Source organism: Physeter macrocephalus, chromosome 4 (assembly GCF_002837175.3).
Source record: "Physeter macrocephalus isolate SW-GA chromosome 4, ASM283717v5, whole genome shotgun sequence".
In the NCBI taxonomy this organism is placed as follows: Eukaryota; Metazoa; Chordata; class Mammalia; order Artiodactyla; family Physeteridae; genus Physeter; species Physeter macrocephalus.
Window position 1 is genome coordinate 126,789,753 of NC_041217.1, and position 21,882 is coordinate 126,811,634.

The following is a 21,882-nucleotide window of genomic DNA, read 5'->3' on the forward strand; positions in this document are numbered from 1 at the left end:
CCATGGCCCACGGGCCCAGCCGCTCCGCGGCATGTGGGATCCTCCCAGACCGGGGCGCGAACCCGGTTCCCCTGCATCGGCAGGCGGACGCGCAACCACTGCGCCACCAGGGAAGCCCCGGGCCTGGTTCTTTATACGTGTTACCTCATTTATTCTTCAAACAAGTCTAGGTAGATAGTATTATTCTTATCTTTTTAGTACAGAACTAGAATCTCAAGAGAAATTAACAAATTTGCCCAGGGGCACAGAGCTAGCAGTTACATTCAAGATTTGAACCAACACCTAACTCCAGAGTCCATGTTTTTTGTCACACTAACTACGCTAGGGGTATAGAGTCCCAGGATCACCATAAGGAGGAAGTCCAGAGTAAATTCCAGGGCGTTCTTTGTCTTCTTCTATTCTAGATTGCTCCATTATTTCTATTTAGGTGAAATCAGCTTAACATGAACATAATAGATTGTCTTGACAGGAGAAATAAAAGAGAGCATTGTTATGTTTTAGGTTGTCATAGAGGAGGATAGGATGAAAGTAAGAAAGAGCATTCCTTCTACTTTTTTGTGGTGTTGGAAGCAAAGGGAAATTGACTATCATGTAGATGTACATGTGAACCTCAAAGAAGTTTTAGCTTTGATCGGGAAGGCTATGGTAAGCTGTCTGTCTCCTTGGGTCCTAGCCCAGCTACCAAGGAAATCATCTACTTGATGCATTAGATAAATAAGAAAAGTTTCCAGAAGAGTCGAATCAAATTCTGAAAGGAAAAAAGAAGAAGGAAAGAAAAAAAAAGAAATGGAAGAAAGCAACCAGATGAAGGAAAAGATGAAGCTCTGTGAACACTGGCCCAGGGATGGGTTCATGAGGCTCCTTTCTTTGAATGGGGCCATAGCAGATATTCAATTCAGCAGTTACTTAATTGTGCTGCTACAAAGTGCCAGGCCTGTGTAAGGCACTCTGTAGAGCTAAGAGTAAAGCCTTGGGAAATTCATAGGCTGATGGGAACAAAATAAAGACAGGTACCTGCACTATCAAGTGGAGCAGGGGCTATAGGGAAAAAGCCGATTCAGTGGAGAAAATCAGACAGACTTGGGTTTTATTCTGGTCCATCATTAAGATGCTTTGTGACCCTGAGCAAGGTAACTTATGACTTCTGGGACTCAGTTTCTTCATCCCTAAAATGAGCACCTTGAAGGGATATTATAGTGGCAGGAGATGTATATAAAATGCCTGGCATGTAGTAGACTTTAATAAATGGTCACAATTTGATTATTTAGTACCCTGAATGCCTGATCTTGCTTCCTTATTTGCAGGAGCTATGCAGCTTTTACCCTCCTGGGACTGGGATGCCAAAGTCCAGAGGAGAATAGAACTAATTTCAAATAAGCAGCAAGTTTATGAATCAGGTGGTCAGGTAGAAGGTGGGGGCCAAATCCAGGATGGAGGCATCCGAAAGAGTGTAGGCTAGGCTGACAGCTGGAGACCCTAAGGAGTCACAGGTGGCAGGCTTGGCGGCAGAGCTGCTCAGGGCAGTTTAGCATGTCAGCTCTTTGAGCTCCTCCAGCTTGCTTTCACTTTAGTGATTGGGGCAGGAGGCTATGTAGTCTAGGTGAGAGTAGACCAGAATAATCACTGTCGCAAAAGAATGAACCCTCCTGCCGTTAGGTGTGGTAGACAAGTGTGAGGGGTAGCAGCAACCAGCTCAGAGTCTGAGGGCTCAGATGACAGGTTCTCCACTGTGAACTTGATTCTAGTCGGAGAGAAACCAACTCTGTGAATCTCCCCAGGGTCTGCATGTTTACTTACTTATTGGGATGTTTTTTACTCTTATTAAAAATAATATTTCTTTGTCTTGAATGATTATTTTTGAAAATGCAGAAAATACATATAGAAATCACCTATAACCTTACCGTCCAGATGTAACCATTTTTTAAAAATAAATTTATTTTATTTATTTTGGGGTGCTTTGGGTCTTCGTTGCTGTGTGCGGGCTTTCTCTAGTTGCAGAGAGCATGGGCTACTCTTCGTTGCGGTGCGCAGGCTTCTCGTTACGGTGGCTTCTCGTTGCGGAGCATAGGCTCTAGGCGCACAGGCTTCAGTAGTTGTGGCACTTGGGCTCAGTATTTGTGGCTCACGGGCTCTAGAGCACAGGCTTAGTTGCTCTGCGGTGTGTGGGATCTTCCCAGACCAGGGCTCGAACCCGTGTCCCCTGCATTGGCAGGCGGATTCTCAACCACTGCGCCACCAGGGAAGCCCCCAGATGTAACCATTGTTAATATTCTTGTTGTGTTCCTTTCAGACATTTTTCTATCATATTCGTGTTCATTTAAATAAAATGGGGTTGGACAATACTTAACATTTTGTAAGATTACAAAATACTGTCATTGCCAGTTTTTCTTTTATATCATTTAAATGGATGCATAGTATTCTATTGTATGAATTTATATAATTCCCTATTGTGGGAAATTTATCCTTTAGCTAATTTTCTGCAATTATAGATTTTGTGGTAAATACTTTGTCAATAAGTCTATGAAGATGTATACAATTCATCCATGAAATGGATTGCTAGGTCAAAGGGTAAGCAGAATTCTAAGGTTTTTATTTCAACATTGTCATGCAGAAAGGCTGTATAAAATTGGCACTCCTGCTGGCAAGTAGGTGCAAACATTCATTTTCCCATAGCATCAACGGCAGTGGATAATATCATGATGAGGGAAATGTCTCTAGCTTGGTAGATGAAAATGCTGTATGTTTTAGTTTTATGTGCTGTTGATTTGTAAAGGTAGCTCCAATGCTCACACCAGTCTCCCTTACATTTGCCATCCCTTCCTTCTTCTCTGATGGTGGTTTTCTATTTTGCAGCATTGCTGGGAGCCTGGTGTATTCCTACATCACTTTCTCTGAAGAGCAGCTGAGCAAACAGTCAGAGGCCAGTAACAAGCTGGACATTAAGGGGAAAGGAGCAGTATGACCAGAGGATTGCATCAACTACATAGGCCCAAGTTTTTGATCAACTCGGAACACTGGCAATTCTTATACAGATTCTGAGGTGTCTTGATTATGGAGAAAATACCATTCCTTTGCACTTGTACAATCTGAGGATTGATTGCTGCCTTTTACAATTTTATGAGAGAAACTTATAATTGACTCTTTTAAATATGCCATTTGAATTAATTTATATCAGACTGGAAAATGTACTGGGCTTTTTTATTTATTTTTCTTCTATGCCAACAGTGAAACATCAATGTTTTGAAAATATTTTATTCCATAGTTTGATATCCAGGTGTCCCTGAGAGCTGCGTATATGAAGTGCTCCACCTGGAGCCTCGTCATTCACATCGTTGCCGCGTCTGGAGGCACTTCAGCCTTCCTCTGCTGGAAATGCAGCCAAGGATCTTAAATTTCTCTTCTTTGAATTTTCTTTCTTAACAATTGCATTTTCTTCATAAGGATGTCATCACTGCTTTTGCCAAAGATGACATCTTTGGCGCTAAAGAAATGTGTGCGGCTTTGAAGTGTATTGGTTTCCACGTTGGCTTCCCTAAGAACTCATGGGATGAACAGAGTGCTTTCCTTGAAAATATCCTATTCCCTCTTTGTTGTGTGGGATGAGGATAATGAAGGGACGGAGGAAGTAGGCCTTTTCCTCATTTATTCGTCTGTCTCTGATTCATTCATTCAACTAAAATGTATTGAGTATGTAGTATGTGCCAGGCATTGTGCCAAGTGCTGGGGGTAAAGGGATGTTTTGGAGGTAGTTGCCTTGGTCTCACTCCTGCTATAGTGACTGAGGGTTAGACAGAGAACTTAGCTCTGTTGATTTATTTAGAAGACGTTGTGACTATGAACAAGTCATGGAAATTTTTTCAGCTCTCAGAAACTGCAGATATGTAAGTAGGGTTGGAAGCACCTGTCTACCAGCCCCACGGCGATGTGAAACCACATGCTACAGTGTATGTCACATGTGTGTGAAAAGCTGCAATTGTAAACCATGCAACTCAGCCTTTCTTCTCTGAGTGAGAATGGCATGCAGGGAAGGTGACCGTCATCTGTTTCCCCATGCTTCCCACCTCTGGGTTTGCTTGCTACTGTTTTTACTCGTCCTGGAATCAATATGACTACGTCTCATATTTTTGAGTGTATGGTTTGAGGAGAAAGGCTGGTTAGATGTTTCTACATTGTCGAGGCTTGGACTGTCTCTGGCAGTGTCAGTGTTAGAGCCATCACCTTCGTTTCCACTTCAGTGGCACGAGCATACCTATTTCCTTTGGACGCTCCCACCTACGTCCCACATCCCTTGGTCACTTGATGAGCATGCCCGCTTCTCTCAAGACCAGTGCTGCATCCTGGAGAGCAGCTGTGGATGGGCATGCCTGAATTGCCTCTTTGGGTGGGTCAGGTGTTAACTCAAACACAGTAGTGTGACTTGGCTTAGAGACATCCATACTTTGGAGATGAGTGTTTGCTCAGGCCAGCTGTGCAATCATTGTGTAAGAAGCTGGGTACCTTTGTGTTGGCGTACACTCTGGCTTCCATTTCATTAGGTTTGCAATCTACTGGCCTTTGTTGACCTAAACAGTTAGTATTTTGGTGCCTCAACAGGGGACCTGGAAGGTTTTGATTTTTTTTTTTACTTTTGAAAAAGTATTATATTGAGGTCATTTCACATTCATATCTTTTCCTTATTTTGTCTTTATCGAAGCCTGGCCGGTGGTGCTGGGTCCCTAGAATTAGCCTCATGGCCAACTCCCAAGTTACAAGCTCCAGGTAAGGGGTCCTAAGGCTCACTTTTTTCCAGTATTATGTGAGCTGAGAAAATTCCAAGTGGGAGAATAGGATATTATCTTGTGCAAGATATCTTATTGTCCCTGTTTTATTGATAAGAAAACAAGACTCAGAGAAAGTTAGGTAACTTGCCAGTAAGTCACAATTCCTGTTTTTTTCCACTGAACCATGCTGCCAATGATAACCTCCCTTCTCCTCTGAGGGAGTGAGGAAATGGGGCTGCCAGCTAAGCTAGCATGAGCTCTTTCAGGGAGGCAATCTGTTGATTGAATGTGGAGTCAGAGAGGAATAGGCTTTGCGAATCAGGGAGAATGATGGGTCAGTCTACGTGCCTGAGCTTCTGTCTCACTTCCAGGCTGGCCTCGGTTGACATGCACTTCTGGCTGTGACTCTTGCTGCCACTGCCTGGTTTTGCCACTGGGGACAGTGGGAAGTTGTGGGAGCTAATTTTAGCAGTTCTGTTCCTTCTTCTATCAGCCACATGGAGGAGGGAACTTTGATGTTAGAAATAGTTTGTGTGCATTTAGAGGTGTTGGACTAAAACCCCACCAGGGGTTGAACTGCTTCTTGGGGATCAGGTTCCCTTGAAGATCTGTCGTCTCTCCAGGTTTATTTGAGGAAATCATGGATAGTTATAACTTCACTAGATGTACATGACCTCAGGGCTCCTGGCCTGTGCTGAACTTTCTGGATGATTAGAAGCAGTAGAGTAGTTTACAGCTTCTGCTCTATCCATGTTGATTGCTGGATGCCCCCTTCAGCTGCCACCAACATTTCAAGATAAGAGAAAGGAGCCTGGGGAAGTTGGAGATTGAATAGACTGGCCAACCATTTTTGAAGTTTGTTTTCAATTACGTGCAGGCTTGGTTATGGCACACACAAAGAGATTTACCTGGTATTCCAGCATCTTATAAGGCAAAAGTTCTTTGACCTGTTAACTACCTCTCGGAAGAAAGAGAGACAGTATAGAGTTAAATGCTTAAATTTGCCCTGTGAGACAGATGAGCTGTGGTGAGAATTTTGAAAACACATTAGTGACTAGTGGCTCCTCTTCTTGAGTCAATGACAGTGATGTTGTCTTTGGCCAGTCTGTTTTTAAGGCAGTGCCACATTGATTTGAATAACACTGGTTGGCCAGGCTACACATTGCTAACATGTCAGGTGATTTTTAATACCCTTATATGGCAGTTGGCTATATGAGTCAGTCATTTGCAGGATCCAACTTGCACGTAGGTTAAGAAAAAGTATGTTTGCAAGTTTGTTGTTTGTAGTCCTAGTGTATCAAGAATGCATGGTAAGTTCACATCAGTAACGCTGATGTAGGATCTTCGTGGTTTGGGATGGAACCCAGGATTTTGGGAGGGCCTGCCTTTGCTTTCATTATTACGGCGTCATTCAGTGAGCAAAGATAGACTGTTTTATTCCAGGCATTATGCTAAGCTCTGGGGCATTTGAGATGAAGAGGGCAGGGTTCTTGTTCTCAAGGAATGTATAATTCTTTAGCCAGACCCCGATTGAGAGAAAGAACCAGATGAAAGGAGTCAGTGATTTATGGGTAAAAGCTGCCTGCACAATTGTCAGCACCGCTGATCAGGGTTGTCCCACCCACAGAGCTGAATGAAGCACTTTTTTAATCTAAGAGGAGTTATAACTCCTGCTAGTCCCGCAGCTCTGAGATGCGTGCCAGGCCATTAGAATTCTGTGAATAGCCTGGGTCCCTCCTCCCTGTCCTGCATGCATTCTTGCTTCCTCACAGCTATAGTATGTACTACTGGTCCTCCTTATGAACAAGGCTGTAATTGATTTTTCCCTCCCTGAGGGGAAAAAAATATTCAGAATAAATGAGATAACAGATGCAAACTACTCAGCACAACGCCTCCTACATATTAGGCACTCAGCACATGTTGTTATTGTCATTATTTCATGGTAAGACTATAGGCAAAGATTAAGATTCTTAATTTGTGCTCCTTAAATGCTAGAGGCTGGGCAGTGTATTTCTTTTAAAATGTGACCCTATACTTCGTTGCCTCTAGAATGCTTAAAGAACAGTTTCTGCTCACGGCTGTCTTTTATTAAATACCTACTGGATATAATTGTGGATATTATGTGATGCAGGTGAATCCATCTGTTTAAAAAAAATGAGAGATTACTTTCATATTTTGGTAAATTTAAAAAAAAAGAAAAATTATTTTCGACCTTAGAGGAAGATAATTACACTTCAGAATGGTGATTCCGTTAAAACTTCCCCAGTTTGTCACCTTAAGGTGGCGCCTGTATAGGTCAGACGTTCCTTCTTCCTTTCTCCGAGTTAAATGCATCAACTTCATGCTGTCTCTGTGTCCAGGCTTTTGTCAGTTGGTGTTTGTGAACCTCTGGCACCATTGCTGTTTTCTAAACCTACCTTCTAGTTCTTACTGTGAGGATGCCACTTCATCATGGTATGAGGAGGTATTCTATGGTGGGTTTTTTTTTAAGCTTGCTTTTTTGAAAATACTTTTTAAAAAGAAATCTACTGGTTAGAGTTTTTGTCTCACAAAAATGTTTTTAGAGATTATTTTGTTCATAAATGTTTCTTTCTCATGCTGATGATCAACTGAGTTTGTCTACAAATGTTGGCCTATCACAGTATTTTTTTCAATACAGATTCTATTTACCAAATGACCATTTTAGTGTTTTTAAAAGGTACCGAGGATTGAGATATGTAAATCAGGTGACATAATATGAAAATTATGTGCCTAAATATTTTTGTAAAGGTGTCAAATAAATACTTTTTCTTCAACACATGTATTAAAATTTCTTTCTAAGTGCCTACAAAGATAGTCAAGAGCCATAAGTGTATGCCTGAATTTAAGAGGATGGCATCCAAGTTAGTTAACTGAGACCCAGTAATAGAGAAAATACTGTTTGCCATTGTGATATTATGATTTATAATAAATATACATTTGGTCTTTGTCCCTGTTCCTGGCACACAGCTCCTAAAACCCTTCTAATTTTCTATAAGAGCTATAGGAACATCTTTTGTTACAGTATTTAGTATCGTTTCCAGTTCCTGAAATAGCTCCAGAGCCATAACAGTGAAATGGGTGTCTTTCGTTAGCATCTTTCAACCATACCTGAGTTTATGTTAATGAGGTGACTTTTGGAAACTCCCTAAGGCTGGGAGCTGATTGCCCGGGGAACCAACTGAATGATTTATATTGGAACTTTCAACCTCCACACACCCGCCCCCTCCAAGTGGACGGGAGCAGGGCAGGAGGTTAAATCAATCACTAATGGCCAGTTATTTAGTCAATCATGTCAACATAATGAAGCCTACATAAAAATCCATGAACTTTGAGATCTGGACAGCTTCCAGATTATCGAACATGCATAAGTGCTGGGATGATGATGCTTCTGGACAGGGCATGGAATCTCGGCACCCCTCCCCATGTACCTTGCCCTCTGCATCTCTTCCATCTGCTCTACCTGATTTGTATCCTTTTGTAATAAACTGGTAGTTTAGTAAGTAAACTGTTTTCCTGAGTTCTGTGAGCCACTCTAACAAATTAATCCAATGTGAGGAGAGGGTGTGATATATTGCTGTTTGTTCAGAAGCACAGGTAACAATCTGGATTTGTGATTTGTGTTGGAAATGGGTTGGGGAACAGTCTTGTGAGACTGAGCCCTTAGCCTGCAGGATCTGATGCTAACTCCGGGTACATAGTGTCGGAACTGAATTACAGTGCACACAACCTGTGTAGCAGACTGGCTTGGTAGGGAAAAAAACACACATTTGGTGACCAGAAATACTGTGAGTAGAGCATTGAGAAGAAGACCCAGGGGCAGCTTTTCCTTTATAACCATTCAATGCTTTGCATGAATAGCACATATGACCAAATATCCAGTGTCTTTGGTGTACTTGTGGTAAGCTGAAAGGAAAAAAATGCTGATAACCTCGCTGCTTTTAAAATATTTCATCTGCTTAATCGTGTTTGAGACTCTGAGTAGCTTTATTAGGAAATAACCCCAAAATAAAACATGCTCATCAGGAAGCATTTTTTGGTACTGGCACACTCAACAGAGGTAGAAGTATATTAAGGCATTAAAAAAAAAAGTGGTAAAACATAACATAAAATATACTATCCTAATACTTTTGAAGTGTACAATTCAGTTGTATTATGTATATTCATATTGTGCGATCAGTCTCCAGAACTTTTTCATCTTGTAAAACTGAAATCCATAACCATTAAAGAGCTCCCCATTTCCCCCTTGCCCCTAGTCCCTGGCAGCTACCATTCTACTTTGTCTCTCTGAATTTGACTGCTCTAGATAACTCGTATGAGTGAAATCATACCGTATTTGTCATTTTGTGATTGTCTTATTTCACTTAATGTCCTTGAGGTTCATCCGTGTTGTAGCACGTGTCAGAATTTCTTTTTTGAGGCTGAATAATTTTCCATTGTATGTACATACCATCTTTTGTTTATCCGTTCATCCACTGACGGACACTTTGGTTTCTTCCACCTTGTGGCTATTCTGAATAATACTGCCAAACAAGCCAAGCTGTCACTTTGGGTTGCTCTAACAAATTGCCATAGACTGGGTAAACAACAAACATTTTTTTCTCGCAGTTCTGAGGCTGGGATGTCCAAGATCAAAATGCCAGCAGATCTGGCATCTGGCAAGAGTCCACCTCCTGGTTTGCAGATGTCCATCTTCTCATAACCTCACGTGGTGGAGAGCAGAGAGGAAGCAAGCTGTCTTGATTTTCCTTATAAGGGCTCTAATCCTGAGGGTCTCCACCTTCATCACCTAATTACCTCCCAAAGGCCCCCATCTCCAAATACCATCTCATTGGGGACTGGGGTTTCGACATATAAATTGGGGGAGGGGGATGGGACACAAAATCTATAGGAGTGGGTGTGCGAATATGCTTTTGATTCTGTTTTGGAGTTGCTAGGTCATATGATAATTCTATTTTTAATTTTTTGAGGAGTTGCCATACTGTTTTCCATTGTGGCTGTGCTATTTTACATTCCCACCAGTAGTGCACAAGGGTTCCAATTTCAACACTTGTTATTTTCTGTTTTATTGATGGTAGCCATCCTACTGGGTGTGAGGTGATATGTTATTGTGACTTGTATTTTCCTAATGATTAATGAGCCTTTTTTCATATATTCGTTGGCCACTTAATATACTTTCTTTGGAGAAATGTCTATTCAAGTCCAGTTTTTTTTAATTGGATTTTTTTGTTCTTGAATTTTAAGCATTTCTTCATAAATATCCTGAATTTTAACCCCTTATCAAATAAATTATCTGCAAATATTTTCTTCCATTCTGGAGGTTGCCTTTTGATTCTTGTTGACTGGTGTCCTTTGATGTAGTTTTAAATTTTGATGTAGTGCAATTTGTCTATTTTTACTTTTGTTGACTATGCTTTTGGTGTCATATCCAAGAGATAACTGCCAAATCCATTGTCATGAAGTCTTTTATCTACGTTTTCTTCTAAGAGTTTTATAATTTTAAGTCCTGGATCTGTTTTTAGTTAGTTTTTGTGTATGGTTCAAGGTAAGGGTCCAGCTATTTTTTTTTTTCCCATGTGAATATCCAGCTTTTCTGGCACCAGTTGTTGAAGAGACTGTCCTTAAGGCATGTGTTTTAATCAACTTTTAAATATCATCTTAGAGGTTTTTTCCTTTCTAATTTGTGAGATATATGCTCTTTCACGCAGCCCCTTGCTGGTTTATCGTCTCGCTTGGCTTCCGCGCACAGGGCCGTCGGTTACTGGGGAGCAGCACGGAAGAAGCACTGTCCCCAGGAGCAGAGCGCAGAGCTGGGGACTTGGTGTATCCACAGCAGGTAAGCAGTGACCACGTGCCCCCAGGACTTCTTCTCTGCAGCTCTCACCACATCTGTTTGTTCATCCATCCATCGAGCAAGACTGAGCTCACTGAGGCCAGCGCACAGCCTCTAGCAGAGGCCTGGCACAACCTTGTTTTACAGGTGAAGCTGAGGGAGGTACAGCTGTGCACTGTGGTTGTGGAACCCACGTTCCAATCCTGATCAGTCTTTGCTCTTCCCCACCGCACTAGATTCTTGTTTCTCCTCGTCTGCTTGTAATATACTTGGTGGTACCAAGCTCATCACCACCATATGCCTGTCAGTTGGCATTCTTCATTCAAAGTTCACACACAGTGGACTTAAAGCTGGCAGGAGCTGGTGGCTGGTTGAGACTGAGAAGCCAAAGCAGCCATGCTTTTCAGTTGTGCTGGTGGTGCCCTCTTGTGGCCACAGCTACCACTGGGGGGAATCTGATGGAAAGCAATTTGCTTTCCAAGGAGAAAAGCACTATGATTTACTTATTTATGCCTACTATATGCTTTTACAGAGTTAGGCCTCTATCATGCATTTTCATGGGACAATATCGTTGTACAAATGGTGGCTTAAACAAGGCTGAGGGATTTGTCCCTCAGCTGATAAACTGAAATCTGGACTTTGATTCCAAAACCTTTTTTCCAAAGAATTCCAGATAACATTCCTGCGTTAGGAGAATGCAGTAGGAGAGTTTCACCAGAGCGCCTCATCATGTCTGCGTATCCTTCAGGTAACTTATTTTTTTCAGTGGATATTTTTGAGGCCAATATCTACACATGATGACAGAATCATGAAATTATCTGAGCTATATGTAAGAATCTATGGGAGGAAGAATGCCATTCTACCTGGGAATGGTAGGAAAAATTTCTTGGGAGAAATGGCATTTGAGCTGATTCTTGGGGGACAACTAGGATTCAACTGAGAAGCTATTGGAGGGACAGGCCTCCAGCATTCCAGGGCCACTCTATCTGTTTCTGTCTGGAATGCATTCCACCCCTCCCCCCATGTCTTTATAGCACATGCCCCCATCTCTGTGGGCCTTCCTTGGCCAGCTGATCTGAAATGGTACCCCACCATACTCCCTGTCCCCTTCCATGCTTTATCTCCACAGCACTTGTCTCCTCTCATCAAATTTAAGCTTAATGAAGGCAGAGATGTTGGTCTGTTTTGTTTGCTGTTGTGTCCCCAGCACGTACAAGAGTGCTGGGTAATGTTGTAGGGACACAGTATGTCCTGAATTGAATACATCTAGACAAAGGGTAGCCAATTAATAGCTACATTTTTTTGAGCACAGCAAGGCAGAAACATAGCCTCTTCTTCATTTTAGAAAGATTATGCCAGCTGCAGTATTTGGATTGTATACTGTAGACTGACAAATTCAAATCTTACAGGGCCCAGGCAGGAAAGAAGTGTGAATCGGAAAGAATGCAATCGATACATACGACAGTGAGTGGTAGGGCTTATGGTACCTACCTGCTTAAAGGCATTTGAATTCAAACAAATCTGCCAGCCAGGTTTGGCCCACTGGCTACCACTGTGCCTAAATCAAGGAACTGCTATAGATCAGATTTGCACTATAACAAGATCTCTGAGGTTGCTGTGCAGATTACTGTCAGGTGGTGGTCAAAGAAGGGTGGGACTGTACAGGTAAGTACATCACGTAGAGAAGGATGCACAGTCCTGGTGAGAAATGATGGGGTCCTAACATGTGGTTGGGAAAGCACGGCAGAGAAACAGGATTTGAGTTATTTTAGGAGGTAGAATTAATAGGTGATGATGAAATCTGTTTCTATTTTTTGTTTATAAGTAAAACTGTGGTGAATTTTTTTTTTTTGGCCGAAATCTAATGTCTTCAGGAGACCAAACATGAACATTTTTAAGGTATTTATCTTAGGTTTCCAAGTGTTTTCCAAAAAGGTAAATTTGAAGTGGAGCCATGGAACAGAGTACATCCGCTACCCACAGTAAAAATAAGTTTACTGAGCATTTGCTACATGCTAGGGAGGCATTTCTTCTTGGCACCTTACATATAAGTACATTTGAATCCTCTAAACTGTCCTTTAATAGAAGTCCTATTATTAAGTTTATTTTAGAGGTGAGGAAACAGGCACAGGAAGGTCCCATTGTTGGACAGTGGTAATTGTGAGAAATTCTTTGCTTTACAGAATATAAATTTGCCTTCCTGTAAGGCCTACCGTTTGCTCTGAGTTCTTGGAGCTACAGTACAGTGTAATGTTTGCGTGTGGGGGAAATGTCAAATTATTCTTTTAAATCAAATTACATGAGTCCCCATCTTGCCACTTGGCAGGATATTCAATCTCAGTCCTTCTCTAAGATTAGACAAGATTGAAGGGAGAGTCACCTGGTGCCTAGAATATAGAAGGGGGACATTCTTGTCTTCAGCCCCTCATGGTCACTGCTGAACTCATCGTAATGACTAACTCTAAGGTGTCCTTTGAAGGCAGGTGGCACCACAGATTCCAGACTTCGGCACAGTGATATTTTCTCCTCCTGGAAGTTCCAGTGCCTTGACTGCAGCCTGTCCTACACCCCATGCAGCCATTCCTTTGATGTCTTACTCAACGAGATTTGCATTCCAGCTTTTCCCAGAGCCTACCGACCATCTTTTCAATTTGGGGACTTTCTCCTTTTCAAAACTGACTTGTGGGAAACAGGCTAGGAGAAAATGCTGTTTGCAAGCAACATCTGCTTTTTACCCCAGAACACACATCTTCCCTGAACGCAAAGATCCAACTTGGAAAAACAGAAAGTGAACAAAATCCAAATGATTGGAAAGGTTACATCTTTCAACTTCTCAAGGTGGCTTAGTTTCCCCATTTGTAAGTTGGGGGAAATATCGTTGTGAGGTTGGTTTATGAGTGTTTAGCCCAGTGCATGTAACGGCAATCACTCAATAATGGTACATGTATTATTTGCAATAGGCTTGTTTTAGCCGCCTGATGACCCTTCGTCTGTGATCGGCACATACTCCTTTTGAGGGAATGGCTCTTCCCCAACTGTCCTAGCCAAATGAATCCAAAAGGAGCTCCCACCTTATGAGCTGGCTAAAGGATGGCTAATAGTATTCACTTCCCTGGCCATAGGGACTGATTGGCCAAGGGTTGAGCCCATGGCCCTAGCCACGAATACCTACTTATACAACTATTAAGTGTCGTGAAAGAAAGAGACAGAGGGATCTGATCTTGTCTAAGCAGCTCAGTCTAAGGCTGTTGAACTTTGGACAAGTCATTTCTCCATTTTGGGCCTTAGGTTTTCCCTTCTATAAAATCAGAGGACTGAGTGGGAGGTTCCAGAAGGGTTACATCTGGGCTCTGGCAGGTTCCTCTCACCCACTTGCTGCTTCATGTAGACTTCTGGGCTCTGCGGAAGGACCAGTGTACAGGGTTCTGTTGTAGCTGCCGTACCTAGCAAAGCACACCCTGCTATTTTACTTTTGGCTTCCTGTTTACCTTCCTCTTTGCCAGTTACATAACAAAGTAAAGGAAATGGGAATCAACTGTCAAGTGACTGCTACCAAATTTGAAGGCTACAAGCTTGTAATTCTGAAATTCACATTGCTCTGAAAACCATGATTTTTCTTGAGTTTGTTGGCAAACTCATTTGGCAGCAGTATTTGACCTGAAATTTGTATGAATACGAATACATTTTATTGTGGACGTGTTTTTACCATAGGTTCTATACCCTGCCATGGATCTTTTATAGAACAGATGTATTACCGCCCTAAAATCTGAAAAATTCTGGCTATGGGGATTTGGGGTAGGGGATTATAGACCTGTGCTACTACTAGGTCTTTATCATCTAGTACTTTCTGGGGATAAAAAAAATTTCCCATGTGTGGTTTTATAATCCCTGTGATACTGGCACTGTGGGTATCATGCTTATTTTACAGATGGGCAGTTCAGCTGTTTATTTAGCACAATATGTATGACAAAAGTAGTGGCCAAATCAAGAGGAGAAATCTTGAAATATGGCTGAATTTGGATAAGTGGGATGAAAAGAGGTGGCATGGTATAGAAAAGGCTGTTTGAATAGGAGGATTCTGAATAAAGTACAGCTGACCCTTGAATAGTGTGAGTGTTAGGGGTGGCTACCCCAGTCCTGTGCAGTCGAAAATCCAAGTACTGCTATTTCTGCCTCCAAAACAAAGGAATTAGTAAATGACTCACCCAAGGGCAGGAAGCTGAGAGTTTGGATAGAATCAGGACTCAAACCCTAATTCTTTTGATTCCACATATTGTGATCTCCAAACACTAACCTTCCCCCACACTTCAAGATCTGTAAAATGAAAATACAGGTACTACATTTATTGGAAAAAGATACCCACGTATAAGAGGACCCAACACAGTTCAAATCTGTGTTAAGGGTCAACTGTGCATATTTTAGACTATCCCTTGGTTGAAATGGAGGTATAATCAGAGATAAGGAAATCGAGTGGGTCAATCTTCTGAGAGTGTAGTCAGAAAACAGACATGACCCTTCCTCTCATGAGGCTTACCATCACAAGGGGGTGATAATCCTGCAAAACCAAAATGGCCCCTGTGACTAGTGCTACATAGAAGACTTAAGTCTTTAGTAAGAGCCAGACCAGTGTAAATCTACCTAGAAATAACTAACATTTTTGGCATATGGCCTTCATTGTTTTTCCTTACATATGCATGAAATATATCCCTTTAACAAAATTGGGGTCATCCTGCTCTTTTCACTTAAAGGTATGACACAGATTGTGGCAGATGATAGAGCTAAATGAGCTGTTTCATCCTTTTTGGCCGAATATTAGCATTAGCCACTTAGGAGATTTGCAGACACAGCCCAATTGTGTTTATGTTTTTGAAATGCAACTGCCTGTCTGCTAAACACTGCAGGCAGATGCAGACAGCAATGCAGTAACAAGGCCACATGGCAAAGCAGTTCATGGAGCCGGGAATTCAGGCTGTTTGAAAGCTCAGAACCACCACAATTTCCACCATCTACAAATACGTGTTCAGAGGGGATTAATGGAGTATTCAGACTCAGAATGACTGGCACCACAGTAGCTCCTAGCCAGAGCTGGTTTCTCATGTTCACTCAGCTAAAGCACAACTGGTGACAAGGGTAGACTAAGGGCGAGTTCTTTCCCTCAACCCAGATCTTCTGGTCAGGAATTTAAAGTGGCTCAGGAATTTAAAATGGCCCTGAGGCCATTCTCTGCTTCATTTCTTTCAGTTCTGAAAGAAACCACCCTAACTCAGGGCCAGATCTTTTTCTGCTTAAAAAGCTTAAGTGACCACCAAAAAAAAAAAAAAAAAAAAAAAAAAAAAAATCTCAGGGGCTGACTTCCGTGCTGGAGACATCTGACACACCCTGTCGAAGATGGCCAATAAGACAGTACTTGGGAAGTAAGGGCCTGCGCTCCGGAGCCTGTGCTCCGCAAGGGGAGAGGCCGCAGCAGAGGGAGACCCGCATACCACAAAAAAAAAAAAAAAAAAAAAAAAAGCTTAAGTGTATATTCCTCACATTAATTCAAAGTCCATTGTCCTTTGGAGAGAAAGAGCAAAACCATTTATTTTAGAACCTACCTGAACTTACTCGGCAAACACGTTCTAGTTGGTGTGCAAAGACACATTTAACCAGCTCTACGTTCAGTCAGCCATTCATGTTAATGATGATAATAGCAAAAAGTGATATTGTATAATCAGGCCAAATTTAGATTAGGCCTCACCTCTCCTCTTTCTTTAGGAAATCAGGAGCCTCCCCACCTTACAGTAGTGCTCCCTGGACAGTGAATGACAAAAGGGGTGAGTCCTGCATAATCCACAGCTGTTGTGATCAGCCCTGCAAGAAATGGTAAAAATAAATGCTTTCTTACAGGACTCGTACATTTATTTTATGTTGCTTAATTTCTAACAAATATATTAAGTTTGAGGAAAATCTTATTTAGCTAGAATTATAGGGCATGGAGTCATTAATTCTTCATTTCCCTGAGATGGTGCGTACTCTTCCTCTCCTTATGCCCTCCTTGTACTCAGCATGCACTTCTACTGTTGCACTTACCTAATGCCTTCTTGAAGAGGACATGCCACACCTCTGAAGCCATAAGCCAAGCATAGTAGCTTGCATAAGTACAGGCCCAAATATCTGTTGAATACTGTATATGGAAACATGATGAAAACTTGTCACCACTGACTTTAAATGTAAAGAAAACTTTACCATCAATTTGGACAAAGGAGAATTAGAATTCAAGTCCAGTTTATATGGCAATTCCTCAATGTTCTTCACAGAATAAGTAGACTTTAAAAGTACATTCGAGTTTACTTCTTAGAACAAGCAAAATGACATTTTAAGTACAGTTGACCTCTGGACAATGCAGGGGCTGGGGCACTGACCCTCCATGCAGTTGAAAATCCCCGTATAATTTACAGTCTGCCCTCCGTATACAATTCCTCTCCCATCCAGTGTCCCACGTCCATGGATTCAACCAACCATGGATCATGTAGTGCTGTAGTATTTACTACTGAATGAAATCTGCATATAAATGGACCCATGAAGTTCAAACCTGTTTAGTTCAAGGGTCAACTGTATATTATGTATCCTAAATAAGTTACAGAAGCTAGTATAAAAACAAGATAAAAAACAATCATGTTTAGAAAAGGAAAAACACACACATACAGATGTCAAAGATGCCAGCACAATACTAAGGGTAAATAAGTAATAAGGTTATAGAAAATTGGTATTAGAAGACAAGAGATTGATGCAGATATTTAAATACATAAAATCAGTCCATAACTGGGGGGGTGGGGTGGTATGACCCTTAAGATTCTGCAAAGGATAAACTTGATTATCAAAGAGCAGAGTCGATTTTATGATAAAAAGTTTATAATCGGTAGACTTATGTGATACAGGAAGGTCATTTTTAGGGAGAGAGATTTATATGGTTTTCCACATTGGCACTTTTCATGAATATGGATTATAGTTAGGAAAACCTTTATTTCTGATTTGGTATTCAGTAGTGATATAGAGCCGTTTACACACCCCCTAGGGTCATCAGCACACATCTTGCCTACGAAAATTCATCAGCTCCAATTTTCAAAGTGCCCACTCTTAATTTTCCATTGAGAGTAAATCAAATACTGTGACAAAAGTTTTTTTGCAAAATTATATGTGATATATACACTGCACTGCAAAAAAAGGAAACAAAATGTTTTTAATTAAATAGTTCAGAGGAAGAGAAACAGGTGAATAGAGGTCCACAGACCAAAGGATCTCTCTGGAGAAAAAAAAGACAAAAATACATCATCCACCCATTTACCCATGCGGTAAAAGGGATCAGGAGCCCCCGAAACACTACTTCACGCACTTCGCCTGGGAGAAGGAACAGAGTTGTATATATCTGCATTGTAAACAACGTGCGTCATACAAACTTAAAATCTGTAATTAAAACCTACTCAATCTAATAAAAATCATTCACAAAGCATTATGTAGGCAAATATGTTTAAAAAAATATTTTAATAAGCATATTCAGAACGGCAGACAGGGAATAGGGGAAGGGAATTTCCTAATAGTGCAAAATTACTATGCATAAATTTTAAAACATCTAATTCATAATTTTAAATGCCTACTTAAATATTACTTCAAATACATTTGAAAGCTCAACAGATTTGTGTTGAACTGAGTTGCAAATTTTGAACTCTTTTGAAAGCACATCATAAAACAAAACCATTCCAAATGAAGATAGATAGTGCTTTGCTGGGGGTAGGTATGGGGTGAGGGAGACTAAGTAACTATTAACGAAGCCTTCTTTTCCCAATGCAATTTGTCAAGAGTTCAAGAGTTATGAAATGTACTAAATCTTAAGCAAATTAAATTCATGGTATTACTAAAAATTTTTAAAGTAGTGCAATGACTTATCAAGTTATAGTGGCTGCATTATGAAGAACAAAGTACTGTGTAAAATACCTGTATAAACATAAAATACAATTAAATATTTCTCTATGAAAAGCTGAGCATTATGTATTATAATAGTGGAATGTCTTTCATTAGGCATACTTTAAAAAGATCAAGAAAAGTAAAATTTCCTAACATGTATACAACATGTGCCGTATTTGCAAACATGCCTGAGAATTTATTTAAAATGTTCCTGTAATGTTAGTCTGCAAGAACTTCACAAACCTGCAAACAAAATGCATCTTTCTTTCAAAAAAAAGGTGAAGATGGCGACTCTAATATTGCAACAACTTAACAAAAGTTCAACATCACTGTTTCTATAGACCACCTTTGACAAAGAGCTAGGATACTTTGGATTCGTATAATAAAATCTGATTTAGAAAATGGGTAGTGACCATCTGCTAAAGCTGCCATTCTGGATAAATTAATGTTCTAGGTAAAACAAAAACAACAAGAAGTTCACGCTTCTCAACACTTCCACCCAAAACTTTGATTTACTTGGATATGTATGTAACAGCAGTGAATCTACATCATATGAAGTCAAGTGTTGCAAAGTGGCTTTTAACACTGTTTGGGGAGAAAAAGTTGTTCACATTGGTGGAGGGAAGCAGTCTGAACATAGGTTAATAGTAATACTTCATGGGGGATAAGGCCTAAACCATAATTTCTCAGTGCAAACCTCTACTCAATTGCATTAGACAGTTGAGCCATTAAAAACAAGACCACAGAAGATTTATTTTAAAAAGGCATTGGCTCTTTGATGGCTGAAAATGAATCAGTAGACGCATTTGGGGTATGCCTGTGTGATAAAACAAGAATAGTTAATAATCTTTTATAAAAGTTTGGATATAGGTTGGTCTATCAGCTGTATAAAACTACATTTTTTAAACAAGAATTTTGCACTAAAAATAAAATGGCACTATTGCAAGGCTATGCAAATGGATGATCCTATTTGTAATCACACAGAGCAATGGTTACTGAGTATCTTATTTTCACTTTGGAAATACACTATCAAATTTGAAAAGCTGACTGTTAACTGGAAGTCTAAAAACGTCTAACTTTATCACTTTTTCCTCATAAAATCAATATTGTTGCCTGCCAACTCCTTGTGTGTGCCAATATCTAAATATCACTTGACCTTTTCCCCTATTTAATGCAAAAATGGGAAATTTTGTAATGCATATAAAAATAACTGAACAGGATTCTGGTCAGCATGATACATTTAAGCACTTAAGCCAACATTAAACTTTTGTCTCGCTTCAAAAATAATTTTGAAAATTATAGCAAATGCAAAACAAACTATGTGATCTAAGTATCATGCTTAATTTCAGAGTTCTCAAACTATTTGTCCTTAAGTAGAAACTTGAAAAAAACAAATGTTCACAATCCTTTATGAATGCTTTTACCACCTGGATATAAGAAACATGACTTAGTTACTACACAAACACTTAAAAATTCATTAGAAAAACCTTAGCAAAATAAAATGAAAGCTGACAGACTCAGAATATCAATTCCTCTCATAAAAGTTTACCAACTGTACAAGTTAAGAAAATTATACAAGCTTTTGTATTAAGAAAGGACAGCTCAGTCAAGACATATGTACTGTAAAAATCTTCCAAAGGCTACAAAGAATCTGGAAAAATACAGAATGTATTTCTTAAGCCCAGATAAGAATATGGAAAGACATCATTGATGTCAACAATTTTACATATACAAACCTGACTTGGTTTATTTTTAAACTTCTATATATAAAAAAATCATGCTAGCATAACTTTCAGGATTCATAAGGGTTTCCTTAATAATGATAACTCAATTTGTATGGAGAAGAAAAATGTCTGTTATAAAAGACATTTCAAGAAACTCAGAAAAATTGGTGTTAATGAGAAATTTGAACTTGTTTTTTTCTTCTCTGCCATCAAACTAAGCAAAAAGTACCTTGTAGTGAAATTTTAGGATTAATACATCAAATGAGAAGGTACAGATATATCTTTCAAATTTACTAAACTATTTGTTATATATCCTTAAAAGGGCCTTCACAATTTTAAAGTAAAAAGTCTGCAAAAGGCAGAATTATGAAATCTTATTTACTAAAGTTCGGACAATTCAAATTTTCAAATTTTAACCAACTGCTTCAAGGAAGTCAACTTTTTAAGGTAACCCATCAACCCTGAAAACTTTAGTCACACCAGAATTTACTCCAAAGAAAGTAAAATAAGTCTAAAATTTAGTCGTCTGTGTTTTCAAGTTCTTCAAATTTTCCATGTGAGACTGCATCTTGGAAAAATTCAGAAGAACCCGGACTTTCTTTTCCATTGCTGTTCACCCTTCGCCTTTTGGCAGGTCTCTCACTTTTTTCATCAAAATCACTTTCATTTCTTGCAGTCGTATGGGCAATTTTTGGGTCAGTGGTAAGGTTATCTGTTTCATAACCATTAGTATCCATATCTGTGTGAAGTGGTTTCTTACTTCCACCTGTTGGTCCATTAACGTGTAACCCTTCAACTTTCACTTCTTCTTTGTTTAATGTTTCACCTGGTCCGTTAGATGACACCCCTAAGTTGGAAGAAACATTAATGAAACTGCTAATATTAAAAAGCTAAATTTGTAAACTATTATAACACAGCTATAAACAGCTGTAAAATAACTTTTTATCGAGCAAGTGAGGTATCAAATCTGTGTATACATATGGTTTGAATTCTGGCTTTACTTTAGTAGCTGTGTGACCTTAGGCATGTTATTTACACTCTCTTGTAGCTCAGTTTCATCACATATACAATGAGGATAACAACAAATTTATAGGATTGCTGTGAAGATTAAATAAGTTAATAAATGTAAAGAATTAAGAACAGAATTTGGCATATATTAACAGCATGCTGGTATTATACGTGGCAACAAATAAGCAATGGATCCAGCAGTCTAAATAAGCTGAGTTAAAGCAAAGATAAGCATAAACTATTCAGATTTAGCAAAAAGGCCAAAACTTTCTAAAACCATGAAAAAATTATATTCTTTCTTTAGAAGTTTGAGTTTTCTACTGCCATATATAAAAAGCAAGATGACATGACGTTTTCATTCTTAATGTAAATCTACAGGTATTATGCTTTAAGGGTAAAGATCATATGCTATATTTATCTACACAGATTTAATAATCTGTCATAATGTTAAATTAATGCTTGCACTGTCCAAGCATACACTTGAAAATGCTAAAAGTAAACACAAATTCCTTTATAATAGATTGAGAAAAGAAAGAGTATAATTACTCTAATGAAGTGACAAAAGGTCATGTTAGAGTTGACTGCAAAATGGAGAAAT

At 39.7% G+C, this 21,882-nt stretch overlaps 2 protein-coding genes and 1 long non-coding RNA gene across 5 annotated transcripts in view; 2 read left to right on the top strand and 1 right to left on the bottom strand.

Moving 5' to 3' along the window:
* Positions 1 to 8,068, top strand: part of SLC35D1 (solute carrier family 35 member D1) — a 56,090-nt gene extending 48,022 nt beyond the window's left edge. The window contains exon 12 of the mRNA XM_024119767.3: positions 2,854 to 8,068. Within this exon, the coding sequence (XP_023975535.1) occupies positions 2,854 to 2,962 (109 nt within the window). The 3' untranslated portion in view covers positions 2,963 to 8,068. The remainder of the gene's footprint in view (positions 1 to 2,853) is intronic.
* Positions 1 to 21,882, bottom strand: part of MIER1 (MIER1 transcriptional regulator) — a 74,791-nt gene that overhangs the window by 806 nt on the left and 52,103 nt on the right. For all 3 annotated transcript variants that reach the window (XM_024119588.3, XM_007109068.4, XM_007109069.4), the window contains 2 exons: positions 16,681 to 21,123; positions 16,206 to 16,461 (listed from right to left, as the gene is read on the bottom strand). In XM_024119588.3, the coding sequence (XP_023975356.2) occupies positions 20,795 to 21,123 (329 nt within the window). In that variant the 3' untranslated portion in view covers positions 16,206 to 16,461; positions 16,681 to 20,794. The remainder of the gene's footprint in view (positions 1 to 16,205; positions 16,462 to 16,680; positions 21,124 to 21,882) is intronic.
* Positions 10,379 to 14,043, top strand: LOC114486225 (uncharacterized). Its single transcript, XR_003679607.1, has 3 exons — positions 10,379 to 10,614; positions 11,277 to 11,359; positions 13,091 to 14,043. It is a non-coding gene; the product is annotated as an uncharacterized lncRNA (long non-coding RNA).